Source organism: Oncorhynchus tshawytscha, linkage group LG04 (genome assembly GCF_018296145.1).
Source record: "Oncorhynchus tshawytscha isolate Ot180627B linkage group LG04, Otsh_v2.0, whole genome shotgun sequence".
NCBI classification, from domain to species: domain Eukaryota; kingdom Metazoa; phylum Chordata; class Actinopteri; order Salmoniformes; family Salmonidae; genus Oncorhynchus; species Oncorhynchus tshawytscha.
Window position 1 is genome coordinate 51,496,509 of NC_056432.1, and position 18,399 is coordinate 51,514,907.

At 44.9% G+C, this 18,399-nt stretch overlaps 1 protein-coding gene across 5 annotated transcripts in view; it reads left to right on the forward strand.

The window, feature by feature from the left end:
* brsk2b (BR serine/threonine kinase 2b) overlaps positions 1-18,399 on the forward strand; it is a 187,999-nt gene that overhangs the window by 104,305 nt on the left and 65,295 nt on the right. For all 5 annotated transcript variants that reach the window (XM_024418450.2, XM_024418451.2, XM_042320850.1 and 2 more), the window contains exon 3: positions 17,446-17,531. In XM_024418450.2, coding sequence (XP_024274218.2) covers positions 17,446-17,531 — 86 coding nt within the window. The remainder of the gene's footprint in view (positions 1-17,445; positions 17,532-18,399) is intronic.

Consider the following 18,399-nt stretch of genomic DNA (forward strand, 5'->3'; position numbering starts at 1 on the left):
ACATCTTATACTTCACGGAGTTGTGGCTGAATGACGACAACATCAACATACAGCTGGCTGGTGAAAATGCTTAGCGCCAAATTCAAAAAATTACTATAAAAATCAAACTTTCATTAAATCACACATGCAAGATAGCAAATTAAAGCCACACGGGTTGTGAATCCAGCCAACATGTCAGATTTCGGCAAAAGCATAGATGCTATTATCTGAAGATAGCACCTCTGTAAATAAAGAGAGAGAAGCATATTTCAACCCTGCAGGTGCAACACAAAACGCAGAAATAAAAATATAATTCATGCCTTACCTTTGACGAGCTTCTTTTATTGGCACTCCAATATGTCCCATAAACATCACAAATGGTCCTTTTTGATTAAATCCGTCGACATATATCCAAAATGTCCATTTATTTGGCTCGTTTCATCCAGAAAAACACTGGTTCCAACTTGCGCAATGTGACTACAAAATATCTCAAAAGTTTCCTGTAAACTTTGCCAAAACATTTCAAACTACTTTTGTAATACAACTTTAGGTATTTTTTTAACGTAAATAATCGATAAAATTGAAGACGGGATGAAACAATACAGGTGGATACAGGAGGAAAACAAACTGTAGCTAGCTTTCTGGTCACCCGCCTCTATCTAACAGTACACTTCAAGTGACCCTCGTTCAAGATGGCCGTACTTCTACATTACACAAAGGAAAAACCTTAACCAATTTCTAAAGACTGTTGACATCCAGTGGAAGCGATAGGAACTGCAAGAAGGTCCCTTAGGTCCCTTCATTGGGAATCCCCTGGATACTCACAGACATGGTTCAAACAGTTTTAGAAACTTCAGAGTGTTTTCTATCCAAATCTACTAACACTATGCATATCTTATCTTCTGGGGATGAGTAGCAGGCAGTTGTATTTTGGCATGCATTTCATCCGGACGTGAAAATACTGCCCCCTGTCACCAAGAAGTTAAACGATGTACCGGCAGGATAGAACAGCGACGCCTGGTAGGACAAGGGGCGGCGGTCTATGTATTTTTTGTAAGCAACAGCTGGTGCATGATATCTAAGGAAGTCTCAAGTTATTGTTCAGCTGAGGTAGAGTTTCTCATGATAAGCTGTAGACTACACTGCCTACCGAGAGAGTTTTCATCTGTATTCTTTGTAGATGTTTACATACCACCACAGTCAGAGGCTGGCACTAAGATAGCATTGAATTAGCTGTATTCTGCCATAAGAAAACAAGAAAACGCTCACCCAGAGGCGGTGCTCATAGTAGCCGGAGACTTTAATGCAGGGAAACTTAAATCAGCTTTACCAAATTTCTATCAGCATGTTAAATGTGCAACCAGAGGGAAAAGAACTCTGGACCACCTATACTCCACACACAGAGATGCATACAAAGCTCCCCCTCGCCCCCATTTGGCTAATCTGGCCATAATTCCATCCTCCTGATTCCTGCTTACAAGCAAAAATTAAAGCAGAAAGCACCAGTGACTAGATCAATAAAAATGTGGTCAAATGAAGCAGATGCTAAGCTACAGGACTGTTTTGCTAGCACAGACTGGAATATGTTCCGTGATTCCTCCAATGGCAGCATTGAGGAGTACAACACATATTGGCTTCATCAATAAGTGCATCGATGACTTCGTCCCCACAGTGACCGTACGTACATACCCCAACCAGAAGCCATGGATTACAGGCAGCAGCCGCACTGAGCTAAAGGCTAGAGCTGTCACTTTCAAGGGGCGGGACTCTAACCTGGAAGCTTATAATAAATCCTACAATGTCCTCCGATGAACCATCAAACAGGCAAAACATCAATACAGGAGTAAGATCGAGTCGTACTACACCGGCTCTGACACTCGTCAGACTACAAAGGGAACAGCCAAGAGCTACCCAGTGACACAAGCCTACCAGACGAGCTGAACTACTTCTATGCTGGCTTCAAGGAAAATAACACTGAAACATGCATGAGAGCACCAGATGTACCGGAAGACAGTGTGACCACGCTCTCCACAACCGATGTGAGTAAGACCTTTAGACAGGTCAATTCACAGACAGATTACCAGGACACGTACTGCGCGCATGCACTGACCAACTAGCAAGTGTCTTCACTGACATTTTCAACCTCTCTCTGTCTGAGTCTGTAATCCCAACATGTTTGTACCGACTCCGTGAAGCACCATAGTGCCTGTGCCCGTGCCCAAGAACACTAAGGTAACCTGCCTGATCACCGACAACAACGAGACAGCCTATAGGGAGGAGGTCAGAGACCTGGCTATGTGGTGCCAGGACAACAACCTCTCCCTCAGCGTGATCAGGACAAAGGAGATGATTGTGGACAACAGGAAAAAGAGGACCGAGCACGCCCCCATTCTCATCAACGGGAGCTGCAGTGGAGCAGGTTGAGAGCATGAAGTTCCTTGGTGCCCACATTACTAACAAACTAACATGGTCCAAGCACACCATGACAGTCATGAAGTGGACACAACAAAACCTCAGGAGACTGACAAGATTTGGCATGGGTCATCAGATCCTCAAAAGGTTCTACAACTGCACCATCGAGAGCATCCTGCCTGACTGGTTGCATCACTGCCTGGTATGGCAACTGCTTCTTCTCCGACCGCAAGGCACTACAGAGGGTAGTGCGAACAGCCCAGTACATCACTGGGGCCAAGCTTCCTGCCATCCAGGACATCTATACCAGGCGGTGTCAGAGGAAGGCCCTGAAAATGGTCAAAGACTCCAGCCACCCTAGTCATAGACTGTTCTCTCTGCTACCGCACGGCAAGCGGTACCTTAGCACCAAGTATAGGTCCAAGAGGCTTCTAAACAGCTTCTACCCCCAAGCCATAAGACTCCTGAACATCTAATAAAATGGCTACCCAGACTATTTACATTGCCCCCCCCTCTCCATACCACTGCCAATCTCTGTTGTCATCTATGCATAGTCACTTTAATTAACTCTACCTACGTGTACATACTACCTCAACTAACCAGTGCCCCCGCACATTGATTCTGTACCGGCACCCCCTTGTATATATTGTCATTTTTTACTGATGCTCTTTAATTACCTGTTAGTTTTATCTCTTATTCTTATCCATATTTTTTTAAACTGCACTGTCGGTTAGGGGCTTGTAAGTAAGCATTTCACTGTAAGGCGAATGTGACTAATACATTTTGATTTGACTGTAGAAACAGTAGTGCTTTATTTACACATTATTACCAGGGATTTGAATAGGATCAGTGAATAGGATCAAGTAGCCTATGCCTACCTGGCAGAATGATATCATGATGAGTTGCATCAATCCAGTGGGCATTTGTTTTGCAAACTCTGCACTTACATGAGCGCTACAGAAACATTGCTAACCAACAGTCTCTTGCTAGTGCCACCTACATTAAAAGGGTAACTACACCCCAAAATCCACATTTATTATTCATTTTTTCCAGACCTCGAAAGAGGTCTCCTGATGGGGTTTAAGCATTGTTGTGGAATTAGATCATCTAAACTCTTAGATATTTTTTTTATTCTCATGCTGTCTCTGATTCATAGATGATTCTGTTTTCACTGAGTACTAACACAGTCTGTTCGGCTAATGATAGCGCTAGAGGGAGTGGAACGAGAGGGACAAAGGATAGAGGGACTAGGAAAAGAAAGAGGGAAGGATGCAGCGAGAGGGGAGGAGAGAACATCTGCACTCCTCCAGCTACTCTAAAGAAATGGGTATGGCGCATGACGCACACACTCATATTCCTCACCCGGGGATGCCACTTGCGCTTTTGACGTACCCTGTCTCGTTAGCACTGATTAGCCCAATCATGAACTACATTCATCCTCAGCCAACTACACTACCCGCAATTCCCTCTGGAAACCACAGGCCGTCTCAACCCATCAGAGCCTGAGATGCTGGGACTGGGACTAAGCCTACAATAGTCCATCAATCACATTTTATTAGCCTGAGTAGCACATTGTTTTATAACAACTGATTATAATGGAGTGATGGCGCAGACAGACATGGAGGTTCTGCTTCTAGATCCTAAGCAACTTGGCAGTAATTTGTTTTTTTTAATGTGTTATTTCTTACGTTATCCCAGAACGTTTTTTGTGTTATTACATACAGCCGGAAATATCTTTTAGATATCAGAGTGGCGGTAACTCACCAGCATTACGACCAGGAATACAACTTTCCCGAATTGGATTCTTTGATCGTACCCCCCAGGTCAATTGAACTTATCCAAGAGGCTGCTCCAAGACGCAGCCGGTGGAGAAGAGGTATTTGGAGTGGACTTCAAGTCCGACTCAGGCGGCGTTCACACCATCCACTGCTTCCAAGTATTTTACTCGCTAATGTTCAGTCTCTGGCCAATAAAGTAGACGAGCTCAGGGAGAGGATCTCCTTCCAGAGAGTCATCAGGGACTGTAACATACTTTGTTTCACAGAATCATGGCTCTCTCGGGATATACTGTCCCCGTCCATACAGCCAGCTAGGTTCTCAGTACATCGTGCAGACAGGAATAAAGATCTCTCCGGGAAGAAGAAAGGCGGTGGTGTATGTTTCGTGATTGACAACTCATTGTGTGATTATGATAATATACAGAAACTCAAGTAATTTTGTTCACCCAACCTAGAATACCTCACAATCAAATGCAGACCGTATTACCTCCCAAGATAATTCTCTTCGGTTATAGTCACAGCCGTGTATATTCCCCCTCAAGCCGATACCACAACGGCTCTCAAGGAAATACACTGGACATTATGCAAACTGGAAACCACATATCCTGTGTCTGCATTTATTTTACCTGGGGATTTTAACAAAGCAAATTTGAGGAAAACATTACCGAAGTTCTATCAACACATTGACTGTACTGTAGTACTCACTCTGGAAAAACACAGACCACTGCTTCTCCCCCTTCCGGGATGCTTACACAGTCCTCCTTCTCCCCCCCCCTTCAGTAAATCTGATCATGACTCCATTTTGCTCCTCTCTTCCTATAGGCAGAAACTCAAACAGAAAGTACCCGGTCTGGCCAATCGTAATCCATGCTTCAAGATTGTTTTGATCACGCAGACTGGGATATGTTCCGGGTAGCCTCTGAGAATAACATTGACGTATACACGGACATGGTGAATGAGTTCATCAGGAAGTGTATAGGGGATGTTGTTCCCACTGTGGCTAGTAAAACCTTCTCAAACCAGAAACCGTGGATAGATGGCAGCATTCACGCAAAACCAAAAGCGAAAACCACCGCATTTAACCATGGCAAGTTGACTGGGAATACGGTTGAACCCACCAGTGTAGTTATTCCCTCTGTAAGGCAATCAAACTGGCAAAACGTTAGTACAGAGACAAAGTAGAGTCGTAAATCAACGGCTCAGATACGAGACGTATGTGGCAGGGTCTACAGACAATCAAGGATTACAAAAGGAAAACCAGCCAGGTTGCGGACACCGACGTCTTGCTCCCGGACAAGCTAACCATCTTCTTAGCCCGCTTTGAGGATAACACAGTGCCACCGATGTGGCCCGCTCCCAAGGACTGTGGGCTCTCATTTTCTGTGTCCGACCTGAGTAAGACATTTATGAGTGTTAACCCTCGCAAGGCTGGCGGTCCAAACGGCATCCCTAGCTCTGTCCTTAGAGCATGCGCAGACCAGCTGGCTGGAGTGTTTATAGTCAGGCCGCAACCGCAGGGCTCTCCAGAGGGTGGGTCAGGCCAATGCATCACTGGGGGCACACTGCCTGTCCTCCAGGACATCTACAGCACCCAATGTCACAGGAAGGCCAAAATGACCAGCATTTTCAGTATCATTCAATAGATTTTCACCATCAACATCCAAACTACGCTTTTCAAGAGCTGGCGTTGAAATGCATTCAAATATATAGCCTGCAAAGATAAAATGGTGATTAAATGCATTAATGATATCAATTTAGTCAGTAATAGGGCTAGAATCTAAAGGAACTTACTTTCATTAATCTGATGACTGTTATTTATCTAATCACTTTAAAAGTGAGCTGCAGCTCTACGTCTCTCTGGTCTAATATGTTCATTCTTAACCCATCATTTTATACAGTTAGTTCAAAAGGGGCGGTTCCGTCAGGCTGACACGCTCTCTGATCTCACTCAAGGGGGTGGTGACTACTACTTATAGAAACAATTTCCTCTTATAGTTTCTAAAATCACACCCCTCTCTTAACAAAAAAACGTTCATAATTTTTGGATGGAAACATTGTACATGTATACATGTAGTGTGTATACTTTTCAAGTTACTGTACTGTTTTTCCTATACAACATTTCTAATGATATCACAAAATAACACACAATATGACATTAGCAGGGAACTGGTGGGGGTTAATGAGAATTGGGAACTGATGGGTCCCGAGGGGAAACGTCCCATCTCTGACCATTCCTCACATTCCTCACTTTCTCTGTTTGCCAGAGGAACGGAGCAAGAAGGATTGCACTCTGACATCATCGAATGAACGCCTTGGCCGATGGCACCCCGCTTCAGCCACTTGTTCAGGAAATGGGGGTGGGGGGTGGGGGGCAAACCTAAACTGACACTCAAACCTAGGCAGTTCAGCGGATGAGTTTGGCAGTGTGTTATGAGCATACTCTGCCCAGACAAGGATCTTGCTCCAGTTGCTGGCCTGAGTGGAAACGAAGCAGCGGAGGAACTTCTCCAGCTCCTGGTTGGCCTGCTCAGTTTGCCCATTCCACTGATGGTGGAACTCAGAGGAGAGACTCAGCGATGCCTCAGGAACTCCAGTGTCCTGGATGCTCAGTTAATTTAGAGGATTGTCCCCATTGTAGTACTCGGGACCGGGCTGACCACAGAACGTAAAGTCTGTTAGTGGGTCCCCCACCGGGATCAGGTCCTCGGGTCTGGACTTGTCAGACCATGGTCTCAATACTCCATATCACAGGGTCCACAATGTGTGAGCTGGGGATGATTGGGTCGGTGTCCATCTCCTCGTTAGAGACATTGTGTTGGCGGGACAGGGCGTCTGCCTTCTGATTCTTGGATCCCGGGCAATAGGCTAGTGTGAAATCGAACCTGTTAAAAAACAGAGCCCGCCTGGTGAGCATTCAACCTCTTGGCTTCTTGAATGGAGACCAAGTTCTTATGGTTCGTCCATATCATGAAAGGATGAGGTGCCCCCTCCAACTAGTGTCTCCAACCCCTCAAGAGCACACTTAACTACCAAGAGCTCCCGGCTGCCTACATCATAGTTGTGTTCTGTTGGCAAGAACCGCTTGGAGAGAAAGGAGCATGGGTGCAGTTTCTTGTCCTCCTTGTTCCCCTGTGAAGGGACCTTCCCTGCTCTGGATCAGGATGAACGAGGATGGTCCAGAGATGAAATGTCCCTTGAGCTCCATGAATGCCCTGTCTGCCTCGGGGGGCCAGTAAAAACAGGTCTGGGTCTTGCTGGTTAGGACCGTGAGAGGCGCTGCCACAGCACCAAAGTTGCGTATAAAACGCATGTAAAAAATTGGCAAACCAGAGGAACTGCTGGACCTGCTTGAGTCAGGTGGGACAGGTCCAGTCCACTACCGCCTCAATCTTTATGGGGTCCATTTGGATGCCTGCTGTAGAGATAATGTGACCCAGGAAGGAAACCTGGGACACGTGGAACATCACACTTCTCTATCTTGACATATAGTTGACTCTGCTTGAGGCATCTCAGGACTTGGTGGACTGCAGTAGGTGTTCCCGGAAGGTTCTTGGAGAAGATCAAGGTGTCGTCGAAGTAAACAAAGACTAACCGATTCAACATATCCCTCGGAATGACATTGACCAATGCTTGAAAGACTGCCGGTGAGTTCGATAATCCGAAGGGCATGACCAAATATTTATAGTGGCCACTAGGGATGTTGAAGGCAGTCTTCCATTCATCTCCCTCCCTGTTTCTCACAAGATTGTATGCAGGGACGCAGGCCCCCATACTTTCTACCCAAGAAGAAGAATCCTGCACTAGCAGGGGATGTAGAGGGGCGAATGAAACCTGCCTCCAGCGACTCCCGGATGTAATTGTCCATGACTGCTTCTTCAGGGGTCGAGAGGGAGTACAGACGACCCCGGGGAGGTGTGGTGCCTGGTAGGAGTTCTATGGCACAGTTGTAAGGACAATGAGGGGGAAGGGTGGCGGCCTGCCTCTTACTAAAGGCCTCCTGGAGGTCAAAGTATTCGGGAGGGAGAGTGGAAAAGTCTTGGTCTTCAAGGGATGCAGGAGGACACGGTGAGGCTCTTGGTGGGGGTCTTAGATTTTTAGTCTGGCAGTCCTTACCCCGGTCTAGTAGGTGTCCCGTTGACCAGGAAACTAGTGGGTTATGTAGCGCTAGCCTGGGTTACCCTAGGATAAGGGGGTTCTCGGGAGCAGTTATCAACAGAAAACTAAGAGTCTCAGAGTGGTTCACCCCAACCTGCAGTAGAATGGGCTTGGTCTGATATTCCACCTGACCGGAGCCAATGGGGCATCCATCGAGGGCATGAATCTGCAGTATTGATCAATGAAATTATCCGCGGCCCTGCAGTCCACAAAGGCTTGAATCTGGTGCTGACGGTTGTCCCAGTGGAGGGTTGCGGTTAGTAACAGATGGTGACTGGGTAGCTGGGATGTAACTGCTCAGCTCGTCAGCGTCTCCCCATGTCCTGGCGAGCCCTGGTGTTTCCCGTCAGCTCTGGTCAGGTAGCACGGACATGACTGAAACCTCCGCTGTAGAGACAGCAGCCATGCTCCTGTGGGCTCAGACGTGTGCGATGAGTGCGACCCCCCCCCCCACTGGCGAAGTCAGCAACTGGTCTGACCCCTTGGTGGAGGTTGAACAGTCGGCTGGCCGCTTCTCGTCCGTTGAGTGGTTGGTCAAACACTCCTCGCAGCTCGGCAATGAATGCTACTATGGATCTGCAAGATGGTGGCTGCTCTTCCCATGCCAGGGCCTTGCCCAAGAGTAGAGAGATGATGTAGTCGATCATGGCCTGATCAGTGTGGAACGAGGAGGACTGTAGCTCGATCACCAGAGAACACTGTGTGAGGAACCCCTTGGAGCCTCCCGGGTTGCCATCATACCATTCGGGGGCTGGGATCTTGGGTTGGGCGCAGGTTCCCTGGAGGAATCACAATGATGTCTGTAGCACTGGGCGTTGAGACCTGGGTATTGGTTCCTCCTTGGTTGGGGGTGTGCCGTGGTTGGAGGGACTCAGCAAGTACCCGAAGGGTCCCGGAGATTGGGAGTGCTGTTCTTGCTGCCGTCCTAACAGTTCTCCTTGGTAGGCTACCATATTCCGGATCTGGGTGATCTCTGCTGTGTCCATGTTGTGGCAGAAGTTTGCTGTGACGTGGTAAAGTTGGATCCAGCTGCAGAGGAGAGACCAGACGAGGAATCAGTGTTCAGGATAAACATAATACTCTCCTGAGAAATGGTAGCCGCAGGATCACAGTATACTTGAAAAAACAACAAACACTAGGTCTTGATAACGCACATGGTAAACAATTCAAGCTTCTGCAACGAACCACAGAAAACACACCTCTTGCAAAACACACCTCTGGGGTAGTAAAAATGGCAATTAAATCATTGAGTTTGTTTAGTACACACTTCTTGGTGGAGGGTGGACGATAGATTCCTATAACTGTTATTTCTGAATTTGAACCCAACTGAAGACTTAAAGCCAACAAGTCAAGGACTGGAGGTAGACTTTAACAGAGAGACAGAAATACGATTATTTGTGTAAAAAGCAACACCACCACCTTTGCCTTTCATATCAGCCCTAAACACATTGTAACCATCCATAGCAACCTCAGAGTCCAAGGTTTTGTCGGTTAACCAGGTGTCAGATCAAATTAAAGTATCAGGGTCTACCTGAGAGAACCAGATCTTGACATGATCAATTTTAGGTAATAAACTACAAATGTTAAGATGTAAAAATGTCAAACCTTTTCTGTATTTAAAATCACACAGAGTTTCAACACAAGTTAGATTACTTTGAGATTTCAGAACAACAGGAGACTCAAAGATTGGATTATACCTATTAGGAAAAGAAAAGAAAGTAGGAATAGCAATTACATTTCTCCTGTTACCACCATTAGGCATGTCACCACTTTCAGATACATCATGTGAAACCTTCACAGTGACCAAAGAGGAGATGGTAAGAATTGACTTACATGTAATGCTAATATTGTCCTCACATCAATTTAGTTGACCAAGAACCTTTCCAATATTTAATGACAACAGCCGGGAGCCATTTTCACCCAGGTGAATTCCGTCTTCCACAAAGTAGCCTGGCCTATTCCAGAAGGAGTCAAAATTGTCGACAAAGGACATGCCCAAGTCCACTGGTGAAGAGACCAAAGACGGCTAAAACGGCGAGGAGATGGAATTGTTATACAATTATATGTGCTGCTAATTTCTGAGCATTCTCAGAAATTACAAAACAGATTTCATTGAGTCATTAGCCTCAATATGCAACACAACTGTTTTCAGAGCAGGAATCTGTTTCTTGATGGTGGGCATTATTTCTAATAAATCCAATACCCTAGCTCCAGGAAAACAAAGTGTAAGGGTATTTTGGAATTCCACCAATCTAACCATGGAGCTTCACATAATAATGCTTGATGGCTGTTGTCCATTTTTTCCATTTCGAGCTGGAGCACTCAGCCTCCCCCCCCCACACACACACACAATTGACAGGAATAACAAACCCTGGTGAAGTGATTTGATTTGAATGGTAGAAGCTTCTTACAGCACAATACATCTTCTTGAGGGAGTTAGTCTTGGTACTGAACAGTGAAAATACACAATCATTTTCATCAGATGTTGCACTATACAAGCACCATGGTGTATGAAATATGCTACTGCTATAATGGTCTCTTTAGTTCAAAGAGACCATTATGTATGACGCGCGCACGCGCACACACACACACACACACACACACACACACACACACACACACACCCTCTCTCAGCAGCCTACAGGAGCAGCTGTAGACCTGACACGTTGTCTCACCTAATTTCTCTAAGGTCTGTTGTGTGACCGCCTCTCTCCCATCACCCCACTCCTGAACACTTTATTACTACACATTAACATACCATATGTGGAATAATTGAGCATAATACATTGCGTTGTATTTCTCCATCTCAATGATAGGGTAGGGGGGTTGTTTACCTTGTACATGGGTTTAATTACCGGCACTGAAGTGTGTGTCACTGATCCAAGGAGATGACAGGGTGGATGATGGGGGGAGAAGAGGGGAGGGGAGGGCTTATTAGATATGACGGCAAAGGAAAGTGATGCACCTCCATGCTTCCCTCCCCTACACTCCTCCATTCCGTCCTTCCATACGCTTATGTCCGGATCCACGTTCCCCTTGTTTTCCATAATTGACATCACAGGAGTGATCAGAACCTTACCAACTCCACATATCATTTTGACAATTTCTATTTTTTTAACCTTTATTTAACTAGGCAAGTCAGTTAATAACACATTCTTATTTACAATGACAGCCTAGGAACAGTAGGTTAAACTGCCTCTCATTCTCTCATGTTGTAACCCCAAATCGTCCTCTATAGTTCCATACAAGCCGTTTAAATCGATTTTGGAATTTTCACTTAGGATCTGGCAACCGCCCTTCTCTAATGATAGCCAAGTTAATCTACCCATTACAGTTGCAATTTGGATGAGTTTTTGTCATTGGTAGTAAGTCAGTTGACCTTGAGTCTGTCTGTGGGAAAAGTGGAGGGTTTGGCAGGCTGGGTTTCCCTCAGGGGAAATAGGATAATCAGTCCTGTTTACTGGGAGATCGGCTAGTATGCAATCATCCAATCTAGCAACCCTAACCAAGAATAACCTCTCATTATACTGATCATATGCACTTTATTAGTGGTGTGTATGTGTGAGTGCGTGCGTGCGTGCGTGCGTGTGCATGCGTGCGTGGGCGTGTGTGAGTGCTGTGTGCATACTGGTGCTGCATGCATATACAGTTGAAGTCGGAAGTTTATATACGGGATTGATTTGCACTTTTCGCACCAAAGTACGGTCATCTCTAGGAGATAGAACGTGTCTCCTTCCTGAGCGGTATGACGGCTGCGTGGTCCCGTGGTGTTTATACTTGCGTACTATTGTTTGTACAGATGAACGTGGTACCTTCAGGCATTTGGAAATTGCTCCCAAGGATGAACCAGACTTGTGGAGGTCTACAAAGGTCTTGGCAGATTTCTTTTGATTTTCCCATGATGTCAAGCAAAGAGGCACTGAGTTTGAAGGTCGGCCTTGAAATACATCCACAGGTACATCTCCAATTTACTCAAATTATGCCTATCAGAAGCTTCTAAAGCCATGACGTAATTTTCTGGAATTTTCCAAGCTGTTTAAAGGCACAGTCAACTTAGTGTATGTAAACTTCAGACCCACTGGAATTGTGATACAGTGAATTATAAGTGAAATAATCTGTCTGTAAACAATTACAATTAGAAAAATGACTTGTGTATGTAAACTTCAGACTTCAGCTGTATATGTGTCTAAAATATATTTTCTATGCATATATGGCTGCAATTTTGTGAGAACTTCTTCATGGTTTTGAAAACGCATTCTTAAATTGATTTCCACAGGACATTAGAGTGTGTGAATGTGTGAGGTTATGTGGCTTCAGGTGTACGCTATCCCTGTCGCTGATGCTAGCACCTAGCATTAAAATTCCTGCCGTGAATTTCGCTAGCACCCAGTGTTAGCGTCGCTGTTGTAAATGGATGAATGTCGCTAGCACCTAACTTTAGCATCTCAGTTGTTAACATACAAACGTTGCTAGCACTTAGCATTAGAATCCCTGTTGTTAAGGCCTCGATAGCACAGCACGCTGCAGAGAAGGAGCCAGAGAGTGTGAACGAGAGAAAGAGAAATAAGAGAAAAGTTAGAGCGAGACAGACAAAGGGACAGGAGGAAATGGAAAAGGAAACGTTTTTCATTTTGAGTGTTGCTGTAACCAAGAAACTCCCGCTCAGTCCCCCTCTCTCTCCATCCCTCCATCTATCGCTCTCTCTCTGAATCTCTCTCTTACTCCTTCCTTCATTCCCTGTCTATGAGAGAAGGCAGAAAGGTGGAAGCTGGCATGACAGAGGGCTTGGTGGGGCCAGCCACTGGGTGACAGGTAGCCTAGTGGTTAGAGCGTTAAGCCAGTAACTGAAAAGTTGTCAGATTGAATCCCTGAGCTGACAAGGTAAAAATCTGTTGTTCGTCCCCTGAACGAGGCAGTTAACCCACTGTTCCCCGGTATAAATAAAGTTTAATAAATATATAAAAAGATTAAAGGGTTTCATTATTTATTTCCCCTGCTCCAAGGCTCCAGGCCCGATCCCAGTGACAGAACCTTTGAAGATTTGGGGCTTTGATGGGAATAGAATTACGATTTTGTCGGTTGCTTCTGTCCCCTGTGCCTCACTTTCCTAGTTCCTACCTCTCTTCCCTCGCCTCTCGTCTTGTCTTTCTCTCACCCCTCTACCCTTTCCCCCTTTTCCCTGTGGGTGTGTCAGTGCCCCTCTGTTGGTATGTGGGTAGAGGTATGGCTCGCTGGCAGTAAGAGGGGTAAAGTAGGTATGTAAACAGAATACAGGAGAGACCTACTGCAAGATATCAAGGCAAGAGCACCCTACAGCGCTCGTCCATATATTTATATATTCTTAATTACATCCCTTTACTTAGATGTGTGTGTATTAGGTATTTGTTGTGAAATTGTTAGATATTACTTGTTAGATGTTGCTACACTGTCGGAACTAGAAACGCAAGCTTTTCGCTACACCCGCAATAACATCTGCTAAACACGTGTAGGTGACCAATAAGATTTGATAAACATGCACATTGGGGAAGAAAATGGCACACTCACATGAGGATTTCAGGACTTCAGGACAATTGGGCAGTGAGAAATAGCACTTAAGGACTACATTGGGACACAGCACCTCGCGGCAGCTCACAGCTGACCTAAGACAGTTAGCACCCATGGGCCGTTACAAGACGTTGCGTATTACTCTGTGTGTATGTGTGCCACCAAATCTGCATAGAACCCAACTTTAGAATCATGCATGCACACCATGATTCCACGCTAGCTAATTGGCTCACTGGGACCAGATGTCATGGGTCATGGTGTAATAGCCAGCAATGTTTAGTCCTCTCTGTGTATCCAGATGTTGCACAAACTCTCAAGCAACTCTCATACGTTCTGATGCTAGGCTAGTATGACCTACTGGGTGTTGAACCCAGTGCCTCCATACATTAAGACCTTCTTAGCCCATTGAGTTAAATCCCAACTCTGGCAGGTAGAATAAATTCTCCAGATCTCAGACAAGGTTAATGATCACACGATTGTGCAGTTCACTGAACCACCTCTGCTACGCTAACATATCAAAAAACCTTTGCGTGTCCCAACATCCTAGCCTAATATCGCAGGAACGATCAGCCAATGAGAAGCCCAGTCAATAGGACATTCAGTACAGTATTAACACAGGATTAGTTTGATCAGCTGGAGTAGATATTCCTACTGATACCACTCCACTGGTTACTGATGAATAACGCTTATTCAATTCAAAACTGATGACTTCATGTGTTCTTTATTGACATTTGAAGAGGGAACGGAGATGCAATATGAATATGAAATACCAGTAATTTGGCAAACCCAGCTTAATATTCTCTAGATGTAGAGGCAGTCTCTAATGTACTGTAAATGCTGACCTGTGTAGGGAATTCTGAATACATTGTGTTTCTTTTCTGTAGTTATGGTTTATGGTACCTGTGTCTTTAGCTAACAAGCCAGACCCTTTATTGAAGCAATTAGAGTGAGACTTATTGAGAGAAACAGTTGCCAGCTGCACAGCTTCATCCCTCATGTTTTCACTAGAGCTGGCATTTATACTGCTAGCATTCTGTAAATCGAACTCAGCACTCTGGACTGGAGGTGTTCTTGGTAGGGGGTGGTGGTGTGTGTGTGTGTGGTGTGTGTGTGTGTCTGTGTCTATTTGTATTATTGGTCACGAATGTCACAATTCCTGACATTTAATCCTAGTATAAATTCCCTGTCTTAGGACAGTTAGGGTCACCACTTTATTTTAGGAATGTGGAATGTCAGAATAATAGTAGAGAGAATTATTTATTTCAGCTTTTATTTATTTCATCACATTCCCAGTGGGTCAGAAGTTTACATACACTCAATTAGTATTTGGTAGCTTTGCCTTTAAATTGTTTAACTTGGGTCAAACTTTTCGGGTAGCCTTCCACAAGCTTCCCACAATAAGTTGGGTGCATTTTGGCCCATTCCTCCTGACAGAGCTGGTGTAACTGAGTCAGGTTTGTAGGCCTCCTTACTCGCACAGGCTTTTTCAGTTCTGCCCACAAATTGTCTATGGGATTGAGGTCATGGTTTTGTGATGGCCACTCCAATACCTTGAATTTGTTGCCCTTAAGCCATTTTCCACAACTTTGTAAGTATGCTTGGGGTCATTGTTCATTTGGAAGACCCATTTGCGACCAAGCTTTACCTACCTGACTGATGTCTTGAGATTTTGCTTCAATATATCCACATAATTTGCCTTCCTCATAATGCCATATATTTTGTGAAGTGCACCAGTCCCCCCTGCAGCAAAGCACCCCCACAACATGATGCTGCCACCCCCATGCTTCACGGATGGGATGGTGTTCTTCGGCTTGCAAGCCTTTCCCTTTTTCCTCCAAACATAACGATAGTCATTATGGCCAAACAGTTCTATTTTTGTTTCATCAGACCAGAGTACATTTCTCCAAAAAGTACAATCTTTGTCCCCATGTGCAGTTGCAAACCGTAGTCTGGCGTTTTTATGGCAGTTTTGGAGAAGTGGTTTCTTACTTGCTGAGCGGCCTTTCAGGTTATGTCGATATAGGACTCGTTTTACTGTGGATATAGATACTTTTGTACCGGTTGCCTCCAGCATCTTCACAAGGTCCTTTGCTATTGTTCTTGGGTTGATATGCACTTTTCGCACCAAAGTATGTTCATCATTAGGAGACAGAACGCATCTCCTTCCTGAGCGGTATGACAGCTGCGTGGTCCCATGGTGTTTTACTTGCGTACAATTGATTGTACAGATGAACGTGGTACCTTCAGGCATTTGGTAATTGCTCCCAAGGATGAACTAGACTTTTGGAGGTCTACAATTTGTTTTCTGAGGTCTTGGCTGGTTTCCTTTGATTTTCCCATGATGTCAAGCAAAGAGGCACTGAGTTTGAATGTAGGCCTTGAAATACATCCACGGGTACACCTCCAATTGACTCAAATGATGTCAATTAGCCTATCAGAAGCTTCTAAAGCCATGACATCATTTTCTGGAATTTTCCAAGCTGTTTAAAGGCACAGTCAACTTAGTGTATGTAAACTTCTGACCCACTGGAATGTTGATACAGTGAATTATAAGTGAAATAATCTGTCTGTAAACAATTGTTGGAAAAATTACTTGTGTCATGCACAAAGTAGATGTCCTAACTGACTTGCCAAAACTATAGTTTGTTAACAAGAAATGTGTGGAGTGGTTGAAAAACGAGTTTTAAATGACTCCAACCTAAGTGTATGTAAATTTCCGACTTCAACTGTAGGTGTACTGTTTGTGAAAGAACATGACACAAATGTATGTAGTAGCTCTGCACGCAACACAGCATTTGTGAGTCATTTGGTGTGTGGCCAATAGAACCCAATAGTTCTATGGAAGGAACATATGTACTGTACCTTTCTAACAGAACAATAAACCTACCTCACGTTTAGCTCAAGGTCCATTGGAAAATGTTACCACATTATCAGGTGCTGAGGTTCTATACGCTGTGCCGTTATGGTTTAGGGACACACACACGCATGCGCGTACACACACACACATCCACATTCCAGAGTGTAAAAAACAGTAGTTGAAATGTCCCCCTACCTGCTGTGTCGTGGTGTATTTCGATAGAGTGATATCAGTGTGTGATTAATGAGTTATATTAGCTGGTGTGTGGTTGCGCTGTGGCAGGAGCAGGACCTTAACAAGTGGTAGGCATGTCGCTGTTCCCGTAGGCCCTGGCATGGACCCAAGCTGCCAGGCTAGACATGGCCTCTGGCACTGCCAGTCCGTCTCTTATTCCCACCACTTCTCACTGTTCCTCCTTTGCACTCTCCCTTTCCGTTCCTCTGTGCTCTCTCTTTGTGTCTGCACATTCTTCTCTTCATTATTTAAGCCCTAGCACCGAAACCGTTTTTTTGGAGTGGGCACCAATGAGGGCTCTATGTTAGACCTCATGGATGGTCAGTACTTATAGTACATCCACAGCTCCATCTAGGAGCTATGCATTTTTTTAGTATTATTATTTTTTTTGGGGGGGGCATTAAAGTCTTCCATAAGTACTTTGAATCACACACTAATATTCTTAATTTCCCCTCTTTTTCTCCCTCTTTTTTTCTGTTTCTGCAGGTGGAGCGAGAGATAGCCATTCTGAAGCTCATAGAGCACCCTCACGTTTTAAAGTTGCACGACGTCTACGAAAACAAGAAATATTTGTGAGTGTCCTCTCCAAAAACTATTTGGTTCACTGAAACGCTGTAACAAATGTGCCTCCCTTAAACCGTTCCACAACATGTTAGCAAACAAGCAAGGCAAGTTGAAAGTCACTTGAGAAACATATTTTTTCCGGGGCCATTTCCACACGGGCATGTAATGTTTCATATGGTTCTCCCTCAGTTTAACCTGCCTATTCGGAAAGCCTGTAGGTTTAATGTAGACCCATATGTTATCTGATGTATTAATCTCTCCTGTGTCCCTGCTCCAATGGCTCTGCTTAATGCACTATTCAATAATTGTTAAAGGCGCCAGCGACAACCGGTGTGGGAATTTGTTTTCCTAATATTCCGATGACACAGACGAATCGCCGACAAGGACGCAAAGTGTTTGCCTCGGATACATTCTCCCACTCCCAATTCATGTGTGAATGTGTTCCTAATTGAACTAGTGTTGACAGGTGAACGCTTGAGCAGATCCCTTAATCTGCTAATAAATCAGGAAGTGGTGTGGGTGGGAGGGAGGGGGGTTGTGGGAATATGGGGTATCCCTGCTACAGTAGTGTGTGCTTTCAGTGCTTTCTCGCACATACAGCACAGTAGCTACCGCAGATAATATCACAAGAATTACCATCTATACTCTCACAGTAGCAACTGCTGTAGGAACAACTATAGAGTCGAGGAACTTCTATGGATAGAAGACCATTACTCCAAATGTTTGAATTACACGTTAACACGTGAGGGTGCACTAAAAGCAGTGGTTTCTGGATCAACATTAATTAAGGATTGGGTGCCTCATTAAATGTCAATGTAATGTAAATGTGTGGTCAGCTTGAGGAGAGCTGGTCCTGGCCTCTCACTACAAGCAGTC